The 16,730-nt window shown below is 39.3% G+C and overlaps 1 protein-coding gene across 8 annotated transcripts in view; it reads right to left on the reverse strand.

Annotated features, from left to right (window-relative positions):
- Window positions 1-2,521: 2,521 nt before the first annotated feature.
- LOC102677037 (protein outspread) overlaps window positions 2,522-16,730 on the reverse strand; it is a 194,650-nt gene continuing 180,441 nt past the window's right edge. For 3 of the 8 annotated variants that reach the window (XM_031515246.1, XM_006609647.2, XM_031515248.1), the window contains 11 exons: window positions 13,611-13,783; window positions 13,356-13,496; window positions 12,969-13,130; window positions 11,567-11,739; window positions 10,417-11,372; window positions 10,192-10,348; window positions 7,221-10,085; window positions 6,830-7,115; window positions 5,547-5,943; window positions 3,485-3,628; window positions 2,522-2,743 (listed from right to left, as the gene is read on the reverse strand). In XM_031515246.1, the coding sequence (XP_031371106.1) occupies window positions 2,595-2,743; window positions 3,485-3,628; window positions 5,547-5,943; window positions 6,830-7,115; window positions 7,221-10,085; window positions 10,192-10,348; window positions 10,417-11,372; window positions 11,567-11,739; window positions 12,969-13,130; window positions 13,356-13,496; window positions 13,611-13,783 (5,603 nt within the window). In that variant the 3' untranslated portion in view covers window positions 2,522-2,594. Of the gene's footprint in view, window positions 2,744-3,252; window positions 3,629-5,546; window positions 5,944-6,087; window positions 6,135-6,829; window positions 7,116-7,220; window positions 10,086-10,191; window positions 10,349-10,416; window positions 11,373-11,566; window positions 11,740-12,968; window positions 13,131-13,355; window positions 13,497-13,610; window positions 13,784-16,730 lie in introns of those variants that run through there. The other 5 variants (XM_031515250.1, XM_031515247.1, XM_031515251.1 and 2 more) reach the window with 5 other exon arrangements.

The raw sequence follows: 16,730 nt of genomic DNA on the forward strand, positions 1-16,730 counted from the left end.
AATGTTTTTAGAAATATATTTTTACACTACTCAAGAGATGGCGTTGACGGTTAATTCTTCCATCTCTATCCTTTTTCTATTATTTTCTTTCCTTGTCTATATAGTTTCATTTGCGGCACTCTAGAGATGGCGCTGATTGTCATATTTTTATCCTATCGCTATCCTTGTCTCACTATTTGCTTTCTTTGTCTATCTTTAATTTCGATGCGTCATTACAAAAGTGATATATAATGTTAATTAAAACTAAACAAATTTTTGAGAAAGCAGATTGATAGAATATTTATTCTATTTTTTTACTTGTGATTTCTTTTTAATTCCAATTATTACTAATGTTGTAATTTTATTGTTACATTAAATTACTTATGTTAAATTACATTAAAAAGGTTAGAAAGTTCTAGTGTTTCGATGTGATAAAAAAATATATTGAAGTAGATTTATTGTCTAATTCTTTCGAAATCTACGAAAATAGATTCATTAAACAGATATTCACGTCAATGGTTACTATATTTTATTTCAAACGTTATTATAAATTATAATACAAATACAATAAGTATAATTGTAATATATTATAAATGTTAAACAATCCTGAGTAATTACTCTACATAAGAGATAATGAATCATAGTGTTATCGATAATCCTTTTCTTTCTTTCTTTCTTTCTTTTTTTTTTGTTGTAATTCGCTTTCCTCGACATTATTCACAATGTCGGATGACATCCTCGTTGGAACGAACCGTGACAATATATAATATAGAATATAATATAATAATAACATATAATATAAACAATCCATTTCATATGGAAGGGGTTAATTCTAAGTTATTTATATTTTCTTGCTCCTTAAATTGAGAACGTCATAAACTATACAATATTAACATCAAAAAATGATAATGTCGCGATCCGACAAAAACATTTACACAATGAGAAAATGCGGTAATACACAGTGCAATGTGACAACGCCATATTATATTCAATATTATGTGCAGAATCTATACATAACAAGAGCGAAACAAGCGTACAAATAATTTTCGATTTACGAAGAATTAACGAGAAACAGTGCACGTAGTAAAGAAAAGAGAAAAGAGAAAACGAAAGTAAATTAGAATAAATCATACCTCGTTTTCTTTTAACGCGATAAAGTTTCGCCATTTTTCGCTTTAACATACTAATCGTCTTTACAAAACAAATAAAAAAAAAAATAATAATAATAGTCACGAACAACGTGTCAACAAATGAAAAAAAAAAAAAATTATAATCGAAGCCTCCCTAGAAGACGAACTTTGAGCCGATCGTCGATTAAAATTAGCCCCCTCGTAAAGTCACAAGATGGCATTATAACAAATCTTACGATTTTTATAATTAAAACGCAAACGTAACAACCTTGACGAATTATTTGTCAATACACTTTCACACCAATACATATATGCGTTACATTGCGTTAACTACCACGACACTTGTATAAATGACTCGCAATACAGTAGACTGTCAATTACTCAAACTTTTGGTCTCTTTTTCTACGTTTAGAGATTCCTGTATTCGAGACCACGAAATTTAATTAATCGACAATCGACGTTCTACTGTATTTCCTTCGCATCTGTCGTTTTTCGTGCCATTTCTCGTCATCTCGAAAAAAATTTAAAAAAAATATCCTACCTACGATAGTAATCTTAATTTCCAATAATTCTGCTCAATTGATTCAATTAAATTAAATTTCTCAACATATTTCTCTATTTATTATAATTTAGATTCAGACTCGAAGCACCAGAAAAATATATCGCGTACTAAGAAGATAAAACAAAAGGAACGAAATGCTTTGATTAATGGTCATGTATACAATTGCACCATTACGATAATTGCAAAATAATCACGACGAGAAACGGCAGATATGAACTGAAATAATGCCCTAGAAACGCACGTCGCTCGCGAAAATCGATCGAAACGATCACTACTCGGTCCTACGGGAAAAATCATCGAAAGTTTTAAATGCGTATCAAATTAACCACCTTTATCGAGCGGTGGTCCCATTAAACGATATAAATTCGATCGATATGAGGGAGAAGAAAGAGGACAGTCCCTTCGAAAACGACCTATCGTTCGCGATAGGCTTTCAACCGTAAAGCAGAACTCGCGAGCCTAGCGCGGGACCCGAGCCTCGTTTCGGCTATTGAATCATGTTTACTTGATAAACATGCTCAATATCGTTACGTTACGACGAGCACGATCCCGGGCGATCGTAATAATTGACATTTGCTCCATTCTACCGTCGAAGCTCTATTCCCTATGGCAGTGACGAATTGCCTGTAAATTGTCAATGGAAAAAAAAAAAAATAAAAATAAAAAATGGATTGTCTAAATATTTGAAAAGAAACGAATAATCGAAAAATGCTGTATTTTTGTGAGTGATAATGCAAAGAAGTCGAAATTCGTGGGTCTTGAGGAAGACTCGGAACGAGTCTGACTTAGCACCATTCGAAAACAATTGTACGCGCGAATTATACAATTTAAACGAGTTTTCGACGATGTACTTTTTTTTTTATATGATATGCGTGATTATGAATTTTTAACGGAAGAATATAGTATGCGTGTTAATTAACGATTCAGAGCTCGAAACGTTTCTTCCTCTCGGCGACCATTCCCACTGCTGGAAGTGGTGGGTGGAGCGGGTGATGATAACTCGGCGTGGGCGTTGGAGGCAAGCTACGACAACTTCTGCTGGACCACCTCACTGCTGGAGACCTCATCAGCTCTGTAAATGGGATTACACTTTATTCGGTATTCTCTTCACTGATTTCGCTTTCTCCCGTGTTACCTTGAATGATAAGCTCGCGTGGAAAAGGAAATCAAGGTGGTAAACTCGGGTAAAAGAATATGTATGATTACTTGCACTAATATTTGAACATTACATTATATCTTCTTAAGGATTATTTAAATATAATATGTATTTATTTTTAAACAGAAGAATGTTTTATATTCTATTCATATTCTTTTCATAAAGATATTCAAAATATCATTGTTTAAAATAAAACATGAAATATATAAATAATCCTTTCACATACAAAATAAATAAGTAATATTAATGCAAGTAATTGTACATACTCAGAAAGTCCAAATCCAATATATGTGCATCAACAATTAAACTGCAAACACATTACAATATTGTTATAAAATTAAACGAATATATGAATGAATTAAACAAATATATTATAATAATACAATGTTATACAATAACAATATAATATTATAATATATTATAACACAATACATGATGGAACCTGAACCTAAACTTTGACAAGCTTCTAATTTTATCCCAAGCCAGTTAAGCAGCCAAGATAAAGATGTAAGCAAAGTTAAAGAAGAAGTGAAAAAAAAAGAGAAAGAATAAAGTGCAGAATAGGGAAGCGTGTCGGAGACAAAACAGAACTGATGGAGTGCTTCGTCGACGAATTCGTTGCAAGATTCTTCCTAATTGGCAAAGAAGAGAACGGACCTGCAACGGAGAGAGCTGGGGGTTCCGGGGTGAGGCGGGACTCGGGAGGATTGTCGGCATGGAAGCTGTATGCCTCTTGCTGTTTTTCGGTTTTGTCGCTGCTCTGCCAGCCACCGCCGGCGCCGTCGACCTCTGCTGTGCCACCTTTCGTGTGAAATACAATTGTCGAAATACGATTATCAGGTTTGCACAGTCCGTTTCCGCGTATACATCATACTTGTCACGTCATTCTCGTGTAGTCATTTTTTTAGGAATTATTTCAGAAAACGAATAAAATAGTCTTGGATTTGTCAGAAGAAGGGTATCTGAATCTTTATAAACTCTATATATAAACGATATGATTTGTGGGTTCTGTTAAATTGAAATTTGTTCCATATAGTTTTTCGAATTTTTATATTTCAATCTCACATTTGTCTCGATTAATAAAAACTTGATGATTTGAGAAAAATTTTGAGATATGTAACAATAATAATATAACGATATAATATTATATATATTATTGTTATTGTTATATATTATTTTATATATATATATATATAATATATAAATATATGTAATAATATAACGATAAAATTTTTAAATAGTCTCTCTACATGGTCAATATTATAAAGAAATATAAATATAACTCGAAGAATCTCGAAGAAGCTCGAAGAACCCAAAAATCATGTAAAAATTAAAACATATTTTAATTCTACGTTGCCACCGATCTGTATCTCTAAGACAGATGACAAGACGGTCAGAATGGAGTAATTAATGATTTTTCTTACACACCTAATTATGTTCCCAATAGTGAAGCGGCTCTTACAGTTACAATCGCAGAGTTTGATGTTCGGAAGCATGTGGAATATTTTTATGTAAAAAATTGACATTTCGTACTGTATACAGATTGCAAAAATATGATCTCCAGTAGTAAGAAAATGTAAAAAGTTTGCGTTACAAAATTCTTCGCTTATAAAAACACTATGGTAGGACTATTTCCCCTAATCCCACACGCTTCCGAATCTATGTTAATGATACATTGAAAAATTATTATGCGCACAGATTAGACATCCAAGGAGTACAAAATCACATTCACGAGAAGGCAGAAGTTATTTTGCGTTACATCGTTAAAAAAAATTCTCTTGTTAGCAATTGGTTAGACAACCTTCGAGTAATGGATTAATAGTTTTTTACGCTTTCGTATCGAAATAGCGATTAATAGTCGTTCAGTACATCACTTGTCAAATCGAAACATTATTATCGTCGAAGAAAGCCGGACAAAAATGATCCGCGTTTACAACCTCATCGACGCGTTACACATGTAAATAACAAAAACGTTTATTGCACAACAAGAAATTTGATTAAACTCGCTTTGATTCGATTTTGATTCATTTATCAATTAGAATTTTTCATCTTTCCTCCGAAGCGGTTAATTTCTAAATAGAAAGCACCAGGTTAGTCTTATTATGTTCCCCGTAATAATATCTCGAACAAAAAAAAAAAAAAAAAAAGGCAATCGCAAAAACCTATGCCGCGAATCATCCTTTGTTAAACCATTCGTTAACCTTAAGATTAACCCCTTCGCTACCAAGGATGAGAAGCAATGAGATGTTACGAACGATTCAACTTCTTTTTTATCCAAATCGTTGGACCAGATATTCTACTTGAAATATTTCTTTTTAGCGAAGGGGTTAAAAGCAAAGGCCTCGATCCTCGCAAATTGTAGCGCATGCCAAAATTCGTATTAAACACGAAAAGATGATCGATAGAAAGGAAAATAAAATAATAAAAAAAAAAAAAAAAAAAAAAAAAAAAAAAAAAAAAAAAAAGCAACGAGCCAAAGTTCGACTCGATATCAATCATTCAACGTACGAACGATCCAAGCCGAATGCAGCTGCTATGCTTTTCAAAGAAGAAGCGGAAACGAGGAGGAGGAGAAGGATCGAGAAACGGCGGCGATCCAATAGAAGCATTGTTTTCTTATTTTTCTTTTTTTCCCCTCTCTCTCTCTCTTTCTCTCTATCAGCTTCCTGCGATTCGCTCGCGTCCCTTTCACAGTTCCCATTTCACCTTTCTTCTGTACCTTGATACTGATGGGGCAGTCCGCTCCTCGGTCTCAGGCTGTCCCAGAGCGGCGATGCCAGGCCGTTACGCTCCTGGCTCTTTTGCCCTAAGCTCACCTCTTTCACGTCGTGCGAGTTCACGCCAGAACTATTGCCCGGCCTAACCAAGTTACTCGAGTAAGGCAACGAGACCGATTTAACGCGTTCAAGCTTGTACGAGAACGCTGCCTGCTTGTCCTGCGTGCTCTTTTGCAACGTGGACAGCGTGCTTCTCGGCCTTTCGCCGCCCGTTCTCTGCTCCTCGCTGCTCGCCGCTCTGAGCAGCGGCTCGTTATTAATCCTGCCACGCTGCGGCGAGTAGCTTAGCGACGAAGATTTCGATGGCACACCGGACGTATCACGAGGGGCCTCCCCATGCTGTTAGTGAAATATCGAAAATATATAATGCGTAAGTGCGGCTTGGTATGGTGGGTGGGGTTAACAACGATCGTCGGTGATCGGTGCCGGGTCAGAACAGAATGTCGTGTGTCGTGGACAATTACACCTTATGGGGCTACTCACGAGGCTCGATGGTAGGTAGGTACAGTAAAACCTCCGTGGACTTGCTCCTATTGGAAATTTTTATTGTAAAATTGTTGTTATTATTATTATTGTTGTTATCAATGTATGCAAGTGTTATTGAATATTAAACTCTTAATTCGTGAGATGCGATTTTGTTACGTGACTGGTAAGAAAGGACAGAGCAATTTTTAATATTGTAAATATTGATGAGTAACATTTTAATAATCTTATGTATAAAAGATATTTGATCGTTGGACAAGTTCGTGTCTAATCTTCGATCATAGATTGAATGTATTTTTTTTTCAAATTATGGAAACGAAATCGAGACACGAATTTATCGTGAGAAGATCCAAGTATCTTTTTTTTTCTTTTTTTTTTTCTTTCTTTCTTTTTTCCTTCCCTATCAATTGAGGCGGATGAATAAAGCGAACATGGAAGCTTTGCTGTACCTAACTTCGTCTAGCCTATGTCTACTATGTGTTTATTTACAAATGATAGACCGAACTTCGTTATTTAGAAGCGTTTTCTCGAAACGTACTCGACGATCAAGCGTCAGAGCGTCGTGGAGCATCGTATCGCAACAACAAGCTCGTAAGGGGAGGTGGGTATGCGCCATAACATGTAATTGCGGAGTTAATCATCATTTAGTATGGTACATTTTCTTTTTTTCTTTTTTGTTAACCACATCTACGCTGTAAACGGGGCACGTTCACGGCGATGGGAAGAGTTTCAAAGGGGTTACCTTCAACTGTTGCAGTCGATGGATCTCTTCCCTCGGCTCGCCAATCTCGTTGTCCCTGCCCCTCAACATTTGCATGTTGTCGTTTGCGCTGTCGTTCGTTTCCAATACAAGATGCGCCCTAAGCTGTTTGTTCCTCGCGTCCAATTGCATAATGTGTTGTTGCGCTTGAGCAAGCTGCTTGGTAAGGGATCCTACCTTTTCCTCCAAAGCCGCTGATTCTACGCACTTGGACGAGTACTTGGCAGATAAGGAAAGAATCTCCTGTTTGATCTCCTCCATCTCTTCCCTACGTACAATTATAATACAAATTAATACGAATTGGCTAAGATTTAACGATCGATACTTTTTTAATAAATGAAAATGGGAAAATACAAAAGAATTGATCACGTACTCGTGTTCCTTGTGAAGCACGCCAATGTCTTCGCGTGCCTGCATTTGTTTAATAAATTCCTGTTTGAATTTAGCTATTTCTTTCTGCACCTCGTGCTCGTGAGCTTTTCTCATAGCGTCCAGGGCCGCCAGAGTGGCCTGAGTCTCTTCCGACAACGCCTGCTCCTTCTCCACCCTCAGATTTTCCAACTCTTGTCGGTGTTTCTCCTCCATCTCGGAAATGATGCGCCTGTGAGAATTCTCCATAGCGAGCAAACCCTTTTCGCACAACGCTCGCAGTTGCTTGATCTCTTCTTTGTATCTCTTCCTCGTTTCCGCATCTGTATCCAATTCGGCGCTCATAGATCTTTGATAAGCGGCTCTAAGTTCGTTCACGTGAGCGGAATGCTCGGAGTCCATTGCGTTCAGCCTGTGCTCCAATTTTCTCGCCTTTTCGCGCAAACTGGCCGCTTCCTGCTCGTACTGAGAGGTCAACGATTGCCTCTGATTGTCCAATTCACCCTTGATGTCCATCAAATCCCTCTCCTGGTTACGCTTCAACGTCTCCAACTCTTGATTATGCTCCACCGTTATCCTCTCGATAGTTTTCTGCAATTGGTCACACTGTTTGCAAGTCACGCTGTTCATATGGTCGCTCAATTTTTTTATCTGCTCGCGCAACTGCGAGCATTTCTCGCACACGCTCGACCAGTCGGTAATGGTAATCATCGTGGCCGATTTCGCCGGCCGTGAAACATTCTCGCCACTCTCGTCCAATTTCTCTCTCAAAACGCGTTTGCCAAACTCGACCAAATCCTCCTCGAGACAGAGCAAACTCTGGCCAACGTTCTTCATTTGCTCCTTGGAGGCGCGCTTCGAACCGGATATCCTGTCCTCGCAGTCCTTGCTAAATTGCTGATAAAGGTAACTGTACTCCGCGTCGAGAATTGGATTGCTTTGGAACTCTTGATCGCCTGCCTCTAGCAGACTCGAAAGAACGTCGTCGTTTCGGATTAGACTAGATACGAAAGTCTCCCCAGGGAAGGGCGTGGTCGATTGTCTCGCGTTCTCCTGAAGAAGCTCGATTCTGGCGTCTATTAAAGCTTTGTGCGCGATCACGTCCGCGTAGTCAGTCAACAATTGTCTCGACTCGTATTTCGACTCGACTATCGCCGACTTGTTCTTCTTCAACTGGTGAAGGCATTCTTCGTACACGTTGGACAGCTCGCGAGTCGACTGTTCCATCTCTTCGCGCAGCCTGGATTGGGCCGTGTCGATCCAAGATTCTAACGTTACGTTCTCCGCGCTCTCGAAGTTGAGGCAAGCATCGGTGATGCTGGTGATATTTTGCTCGTACATCTGGCCGCAACGCATGATCACGTGAGACACTTCCGCCTGCACCAACTCCTTGCTCACCGTTTCTTGGGCGAGCGCCCATGCCTCGCGAATTCGTCGATCCTCCAGCAACTTTTTGCTCGAGTTGGTCGCCTGTTGCTTGCTCGAATCCTCTTGCTCCGACATGCTCAACGTCTCGGCGGCCAGTGCCTCCGCGAGCTGTCTCAACTTCGTCTCCTTGTATCTGCACACGATCTCGTTTATCTCGCGCTGCTTCTGCAGCAAGAAGTTCAAGCTCTCGTTACGAGCCGCGGACACCTCCTTGGACACCGTCTCCGTCGCTGCCACGCCACCTACTAGTACTAACTTATTAGCTAACACTCTAGTAAGATACTGAATGTAACTGGTGTTTTGGTACGTTTTGGGCTTAGTTCCGTGAATCTTACGCATTAAGCTTGAGGCAAGCTGACTAGTTTCGACCAATTCACTGAGAACGGCACTACGGTCGAATGTACGGCCGATCGCGCACTTGATCTGTCTCAGAACGACGAACTCGAACGCAACCCTCTCCGCGATCAGCTTCATCTTCTCCCTATCGTCCAGCTGGCCGTTCTGCTCGAGCGTCTGCCGTCTCTTCGTGAGTTCGCTCAATTTATCTTTAAGTATAGTCTCTAGTCTAGATACCACTACGCCTACTGACTCGGTCACTTGAGCGCTACCTTGGTTTTTCTTACATTCTAAACACGAGTCCAAAATATCGTTTACCTCGCGCAAACACTTCTCCGCTTTGTCCTCCGCTTGCGTCGAGCCTAAACACTTCTCTAGCCTCCTCTTCGACTTCGACACCACTCTCTCTAATTTCTTCAACCTCGCGATTATCTCCAACGACACCTCGCTTGTCGAGGGCGAGCTGATCTCGCTACATTCGCTGGAGTCTTTCTCTGCGTCGCTCGCCATATTCTCTTGCACGTTTGCCACCTTCGTCTCCAACGTGCTCAGCCTGATCAACACTTTCATCGGTTCTGAACTAGTTGCGCTGTCCAGCGATTTTCTTCTTAATCTGGTACGGTCCAGACTCTTGCTATCCCTCCTCTTCTCCTTCTTTGGATTAGGGCTCGACTCCTTCGGGCTGCTTCCCGCCGACGCAGGCGCGCTGATGCTCTTCCCGCGTTCTATAGCACAGATCTTGTTCTCCAGATCCACCAACTTGTCCTCCATCTCTTGAGAAATCTGGAAGGACTCACGACCCTTCAACGACAACGACCTCCTCTTGTCCCTGGTTTCAGCTTTTGTCAGCTTCTGCTTCAGATTCCTTACTTGCTTCTCGCTGGCTGCAAGCTTGTTGGTCAAATCTTGGATCCTAGCTGCCATTAATTGAATCTGAGCTTGATTCGTCTCGTTCACGCTAACTGCGTCCTGCTTGTGAGCAAAGATCTCCAATTCCAAAGCATCCTGCATTGCGTGCGCCTCGCGAAGCTCCTTGCGCATCGCGCGTATCTCAAGGATAGCTTTCTCGAAACGGGATCTAAGTTCGTCGTATTCTTCCACGATTCTACGTAAATAAAGGGTGTAAAAGATTTATCGTGATCTGGCTTATGAATATTTATAACAATTCAATCAATCAATTCAATCAATGTAGAACAGATTAAACGTATTACCTTTCCTTGTCAAGAGAATTGAAATCCAGATCCAGCTCAATGTTCGTCAAATCACTGAGAGAATCGAAACTTCTTCCTCGTTCTTTCGAAGAAGACAAGCCCCCTTTGTCTTCCAGTTCTCTAACTTTGCTATACAAACGTTCGTTTTCCTCTATTCCTAGATGAATAATATAATATAATTAGCAATTCTATCAATATCGCAACATTTTCATTCGATCAACGTACCTTGAGATAATCTATTGCTCAAAGAGGTTATCTCCGACTGCAGATGTTCGACGGTTCTATGACTCGATGCCAACTCTTTAGTAAGCATTTCACATCGCTCGCTGGTCTCTCTAAGAATAGCTTCGGTCTCCAGCAACTTGCATTCCAACATCTCCTTATCCCTGTTGTACATCTTCTTCATCTTCTCTAGATCCTCCAAGTCCTTGTTTCTCTGCTGCTCCGTTCTCTGGATCGTGCTCAATAATTCATCCACTTGTTTTTCTCTGATGGAAGCTTCAGCCTTTTGCTGCCTCAACCTGGACAGTTCCTTTTCAGCACTCGCGACGTCCGCTCTCGCCGTATTCAGCTGCGACTTTAAACTTTCTATTTCGTTCTCTTGACGCTCGATAATGACTAGTAGTGTGCTCGGATGCGACTGATTTTGATCTAACTGATCGCGCAGCAAAGACACCTGGTTCTCCAACAATTCTACTATTAATGGGCTCTCGTTTGCGCTCGACAGACAACTATTCTGCATGTGCCCGTTGTGCTGTTCTTCGTCCTCTCCTAATTCGCAGCAAGCCATCATCAAATCCTCAGACCTGACGCTGTCCAAAGTGCTTCTTCTTGAGCTTAGAGGAGAGCTGCAGCTTCTCTTGTAAACTCTGGATCTGGAGCTTGATCTGGATCGAGCTTTCACTCTGGACAAAGCGGTTCTAGTCAGCGGTGGCGACGGAGGTAATTCCGACCATTCGTGGTTCGCCGAATCTGACCAACTGGAACCCTTCAATCCACTGGGCCAGTCGCCGTTTCTCACTAAGGGTGGCGATACTGGGACCTCGGACCAATCACCAGATTCTCTTCTGCCGCCTTCGGATGCCGTTCGATATTCTTCATCGGAGGAAAACAGAACTGAGCGTGGTGTGACTGACGTTGAAGGAACAACCGAGGAGTCTCTTTCGCGGTCCGTCAGAGATCTGAAATCAAAAACGAAGTTTTAATTTACGTTCCAACAGAAGAATGTTTGCACGAGGATTTCTTATTTTATGAAGCATACATAGTCGCTTTTTCAACCAAGAAATATAGAAAGGTACGAATGTTTGTACTCATCCTTCGATTTTTACCTCTGTGAACATATTAAATAATTTCTTTAATTAATTGTCATACTTACGCGGTAGGCGATTGTGGGGTGTTATCTTGCTGCGCATCCTGACAAACCGTCAGAGAATCGCTGCCATTGTCAGGATCTGGTAAATTGGCAGCCCTCCGAATGGCCGACATCCAACTGGCTCGTATACCAGCGGTCACCGCGGACAATACCGTAGATCCTCGATCGTCCCAGGCCTTGGAACGCAGAACAACAAAAAAAGAAGATGAAAAGAGAGAGAGTAAAGTAAATCATCCAATAAGGAAAGGGGCAAAAACGACAGAACAGAGCAGAACGTTAATCATCGATGTGGGGCAAAGCAGCAGGATACAGAGCGGGTGACAGAGATCAGTGACACGAATAAACGAAGAGTTCCAAGATCTGTTCTAGCGTGAAATTGAGTTACCGACTTTTTCCAGCCACTCCCATCCCGGCCACGGAAGTTAATTCCGGCAATCCAATTGACCAACAAGCCCTCCGGGAGATTCACGGTTAACTACAAGGAAGGACTGTACAATACCGACTAGTTTCTAGATATTAACACTACTTTTCAAAAGAGAAATGAATATAATAATTTTCTGCATCCTTTTACATTATTTGTTACTTGAACTCAGAAATTCTTATTATTAAACTCCAAAGAAGTTCTATTTTACAAATCTTTAAATTTTCATCAAATCTTTGATCAGAGGGAGATTCACAATTAATTACAAGGAAGGGCTGTACAATACAGACTAGTTTCTAGATATTAACACTACTTTTCAAAAGAGAAATGAATATAATAATTTTGTGCATCCTTTTACTAACATTATTTGTCACTTGGACTCAGAAATTCCTATTATTAAACTTAACAAAGAAGTTCTATTTTATAAATCTTTAAATTTTCATTAAATCTTTGATCAGAGAGACATTCACATTAACTACAAGGAAAGGCTGTACAATACAGACTAGTTTGTAGATATTAACTATTTTTCAAAAAAGAAATGAATATAATAATTTTGTGCATCCTTTTACTAATATTATTTGTCACTTGGACTCAGAAATTCTTATTATTAAACTCCAAAGAAGTTCTATTTTACAAATCTTTAAATTTTCATTAAATCTTTGGTCCAAGATATATCAAAAAACTTGAACAATTAAATTAATGGCGACTCTTCCTTAATTCTTACTGACTTAACTTAATATTCTCTATCCAAAATGAATGTTCAAACACAAATCCAGCGGATGGACAATGTGAACCGATTTCCTTTGCATTGTAGTATCTACCTGATAGGAGCAAGGATAAAAAAAAGAAAAAAAAGAGAGGAAAAAAGGAAGAAAATTACGGCTCCCGTAAGAACTAACTGGATTTCCGTTCGTTGATTCGTTCATTCGTGCGGAATGTTAATTACCGTAAATCACCGCGTGCAAATCCACCGGTCACACTCACCACAGTCTGGAATCCATAATTTCTTGCGACTTGAAGGGGCGTGACGGCGGTAACGGTATTCAGATCTATGACACCGTCCATGATACCCTTATCTTCCGCGCAGGGATCTCGGTAGTACATGAGGCCGCAACCGCGAAGCACGAACCAATGCTTGTTCCATTCCTGAAGAATACACCATTCATTTTATCTATATACCTGTTATTATCGACTCTCGCTACTGTTCATTGTAAATTATTTCAAAGCCATGCCATGCTCTCAAGCAAGATGTGACACGAATTTAACTTTTGGCATCATATTGAGCTCAACGAGAAACGATGAAGATTTAATCGATACATTCATTCTTTCTATTAAAAACACTTAATAGAAATAGACGCTTTGATGACGAACCTTATTTAATCCTTGCTTCATTAACCAGCCTTTCTTTATGTTTAATAAATCTTCAGCAGGTAGATCGACCCTCAGTTCGGAGGTAGGAGAGTATCTAATGCCGGAGATGTCAAGGCCACATCCATCCGGATCGCCTCTAATCTGTAGAAGAATAATCAACGAATTCTTACTATTTTTCGTGATAACTAAAGACAAACAATTACGATTATACGATTATACGTTAATTTATATCTCTCAAAATTTCAATCGACTCACAAACTTATCCTGATAGGCAGCGTTGGCCGCATCCACCACATCCCTGGTCGGCTCAGACGTCCTAGGCTTGATCCTCCTGACGCGTGGCTGGGTCAAGGAGGCGGCAATGTCTCGCAATTTTCCTTCTCTTTCTCTTTCATGCTCCAACAGGATCCTTCGACAGGCGTCATCGTCTGCGAAACAAGCGTCAAATCGTTCACTCATCTCTTCATTCGATAGAGTCGTCTCGCGCATTACAACACGATAATGATAGACCAGCATCCTAATCACGATCAACGAGTGGCGATGGCGTTTCTGGTTTCGTTCAACTGCTCCTTCAACGCAAAAACATTCGTCGCAAACACGGGCAATTAAATATTTTTCGGTTAAGGAAAAGAAGGTTTGAACGAAGGCAAGGCCTTCGGCTTGCTAATTGACCGCCGACTAATTAATAACTCGGCCTCGTTCCGTGCCGTGGCAAGAACTCTTATCTGTCTCGTTTATCCACCGTTCCTATCCACCCAGCGTCGAAATCTAACCTTCATTATTATGCTAATAACAGTTTTCAGCGAACTATCTCTCTTCGAAGTTGCGAGGCAGGGGAACGTGACGTTTCGGCAGGGTGGGAACAATGGGGTGAGTTTCGAGGAAGATTGATCACTTTCAGCGATCGATCACTTATATGGAATTAGTTATCCAAGAGATCGAAATATTATGCTTTTTTTTTTAAGAAAGAAAGAATTGAATCTTTTAAAAGTTCAAAATTTGAGAGAAATCACTCGCATCGAATCGATCTCTAAATTAAAAGTTTAAATTAAATTTCTGTAACTTCGAAATTGTTAAGAAAAGAGTTTACCTGTAAATCTGAATTTTTCTAGAAATAGAAAGAAATTTTAAATATTGGATTCGAAGATACTAGCAAAGAATACAATTAATTTTGATAAAAAATTATTTTTATTCGCGTTTAACGAAGTAACTTGACTAAAAAATTACAAAATTTAAAAATTCGAAACTCGCAAGGTCTTGTTTACGAAACGATCGGATATCCTTAATAGATATTAGTGTGTATCTTTCAGACAATCTGCGGATCATTGGAAGAACTACTCGAGGGAACTCGAGGTTGCTGGACGTTCGAAGCCAATCTAAATGAAATCTACGGATCGGGAGAGTAGAGATCATGGGGCACGAAGGAGAACCCGGTAGATTTTCTCGATGATTGTGCACACGTAATTACGCAACAAACGGGAAACGTAATCACACCAAGGCGAATCCTCTGGAATCGGAAGGTACAACTGTGCTAGTTAGACCCTTATAAATCTCGATACGCCGGATCCTCCTTCGTTCCACAGACGTGCTACTTAACTTTTTTTCCCCTTCCTGATCGCTGATTCACCGTTTAATACTGAATTTCCGTATTGACGTGTCAATCAAGCCTGTTCGAAATCATTATCCTCCAGGAGGAGAGATAATATTGATCGATGTATTTGTGTTCATGGGAAATAGGATTGCTTGTTTAAGAATTGGTGGGTTTAGACCGTTTACAGCATTGTTAGATGTATATTATACAACATTGACAAAATTTGTCATCTTTCAAACAATTTTTTTTATTTGCTATTATTTATTATTAATTTACACTTCGAGTTTAGAATCCTTGATTTATAGACATGATCTCCTGTTCTGATAATTTTTCTTTTTTAAAAAAATATATTTTCACTTCTATATTCATCCATATATATTATAACTGATTATGAATTAAATTTTTTCATTAGAATCAAAATTAAATTGTAAAGAAGAATCTATCTTCAACGTTCTAAGATCGCCAATTATTCCAACAATTCTTCGAATATTCTTAGTTTCAAGCATCCAAGATGCAGGTTTTTGTGCTCTGAACCTTCGATTCACCGTTACCCGATGAACATCTCGTATCCTAAACGACGAACTATCACCAATCGAATCGAACGAAAGAAAGATAACGTCGGCCACGCGCGTTCTAAGATCGGAATTAGACTTTTTTTTTTCACGTTTAGATAACGAACCAACTGGAAAAAGCTAATTCGATAATGATGCGTGAACAAATTGCACGGATTAACGGTGTAAAACGAGCGCGCGCGCAGTTAACGCGCGACTTTTAAAAAAGGACGCGGCAACCGGTTCTCAATGGAATAGATGAAACGGTGAAAAATTCGCCATGTTTTTCTCGATTAAAACGTTCGATAGCGATATGCTTCTTATTAATCGTTGTCAAACAGTGAAAAGAATGGTCGAAGTGAATCGAATCGATTCGATTTACGATGTTTAGAAAATTTTCTTCGATAATCATTATTGCCCAGTTTCGTCGATAAAAATTAAGTATTAAGAATGTTTGGAATGTTTTCTTATCTTAATAATGAACGAGAATGATGGATCACTCTCAATATCATCTTCATTATATTTTGTCGACGTTAGTAAAGCGATCGAAATTCTTTCTATCGTAGACGAAATATAGTTTTTAATTAAACTTTTTAATATATAATTTAAAATCACCTTAAACGAAAAAATATAATTATGATCGATTTGCTCGTTAATAGACGAAAAAAGAAATCACACATAAGAAAATGCCTCAAAATATCGTACAAAAATTATTAAAAAAAAAAAAAAATTCAAATGTCAATATCTTAAAGAAATCGTATAATATTGATTTACGATTCGCCTCACCAATAAAAAGAAAGCAATTATCTAACTTTATATCTTACATTCGGATATATAATTACAAGTAATTTGAACAGGAATGATTTGACCCGAAGTAAAAACTATCGTACTATCATTCTCGTTATATCGTTCATCGTTGATCGTTTTTTTCGCCGATTTCTCGTTACTTTCACTTTTACCTGAAACATCCAACGATCCCCTGTGATAATTCGAGAAACACATTCATCCTAATCTTTCTAAAACCTGTACCGAAGAAACAGCAACCGAGCGAAGAGAGAAATCGCAGCCACGTGAGCGCCGGGGGAGAGGGGGAAGGGGATCATATCGCGATTAAAGGCTCGTAGCTCACTGAAAACGACCGAGGTTTAACTTATCGCCGATTGGAAAGCACGTATGAGATACCGATGGTGGGAACGGCACATATAGAAAAAAAAAAAAAAAAAAACCCCCCCC

The sequence above is a fragment of the Apis dorsata genome, unplaced genomic scaffold, assembly GCF_000469605.1.
Source record: "Apis dorsata unplaced genomic scaffold, Apis dorsata 1.3 scaffold_59, whole genome shotgun sequence".
Taxonomy (NCBI): domain Eukaryota; kingdom Metazoa; phylum Arthropoda; class Insecta; order Hymenoptera; family Apidae; genus Apis; species Apis dorsata.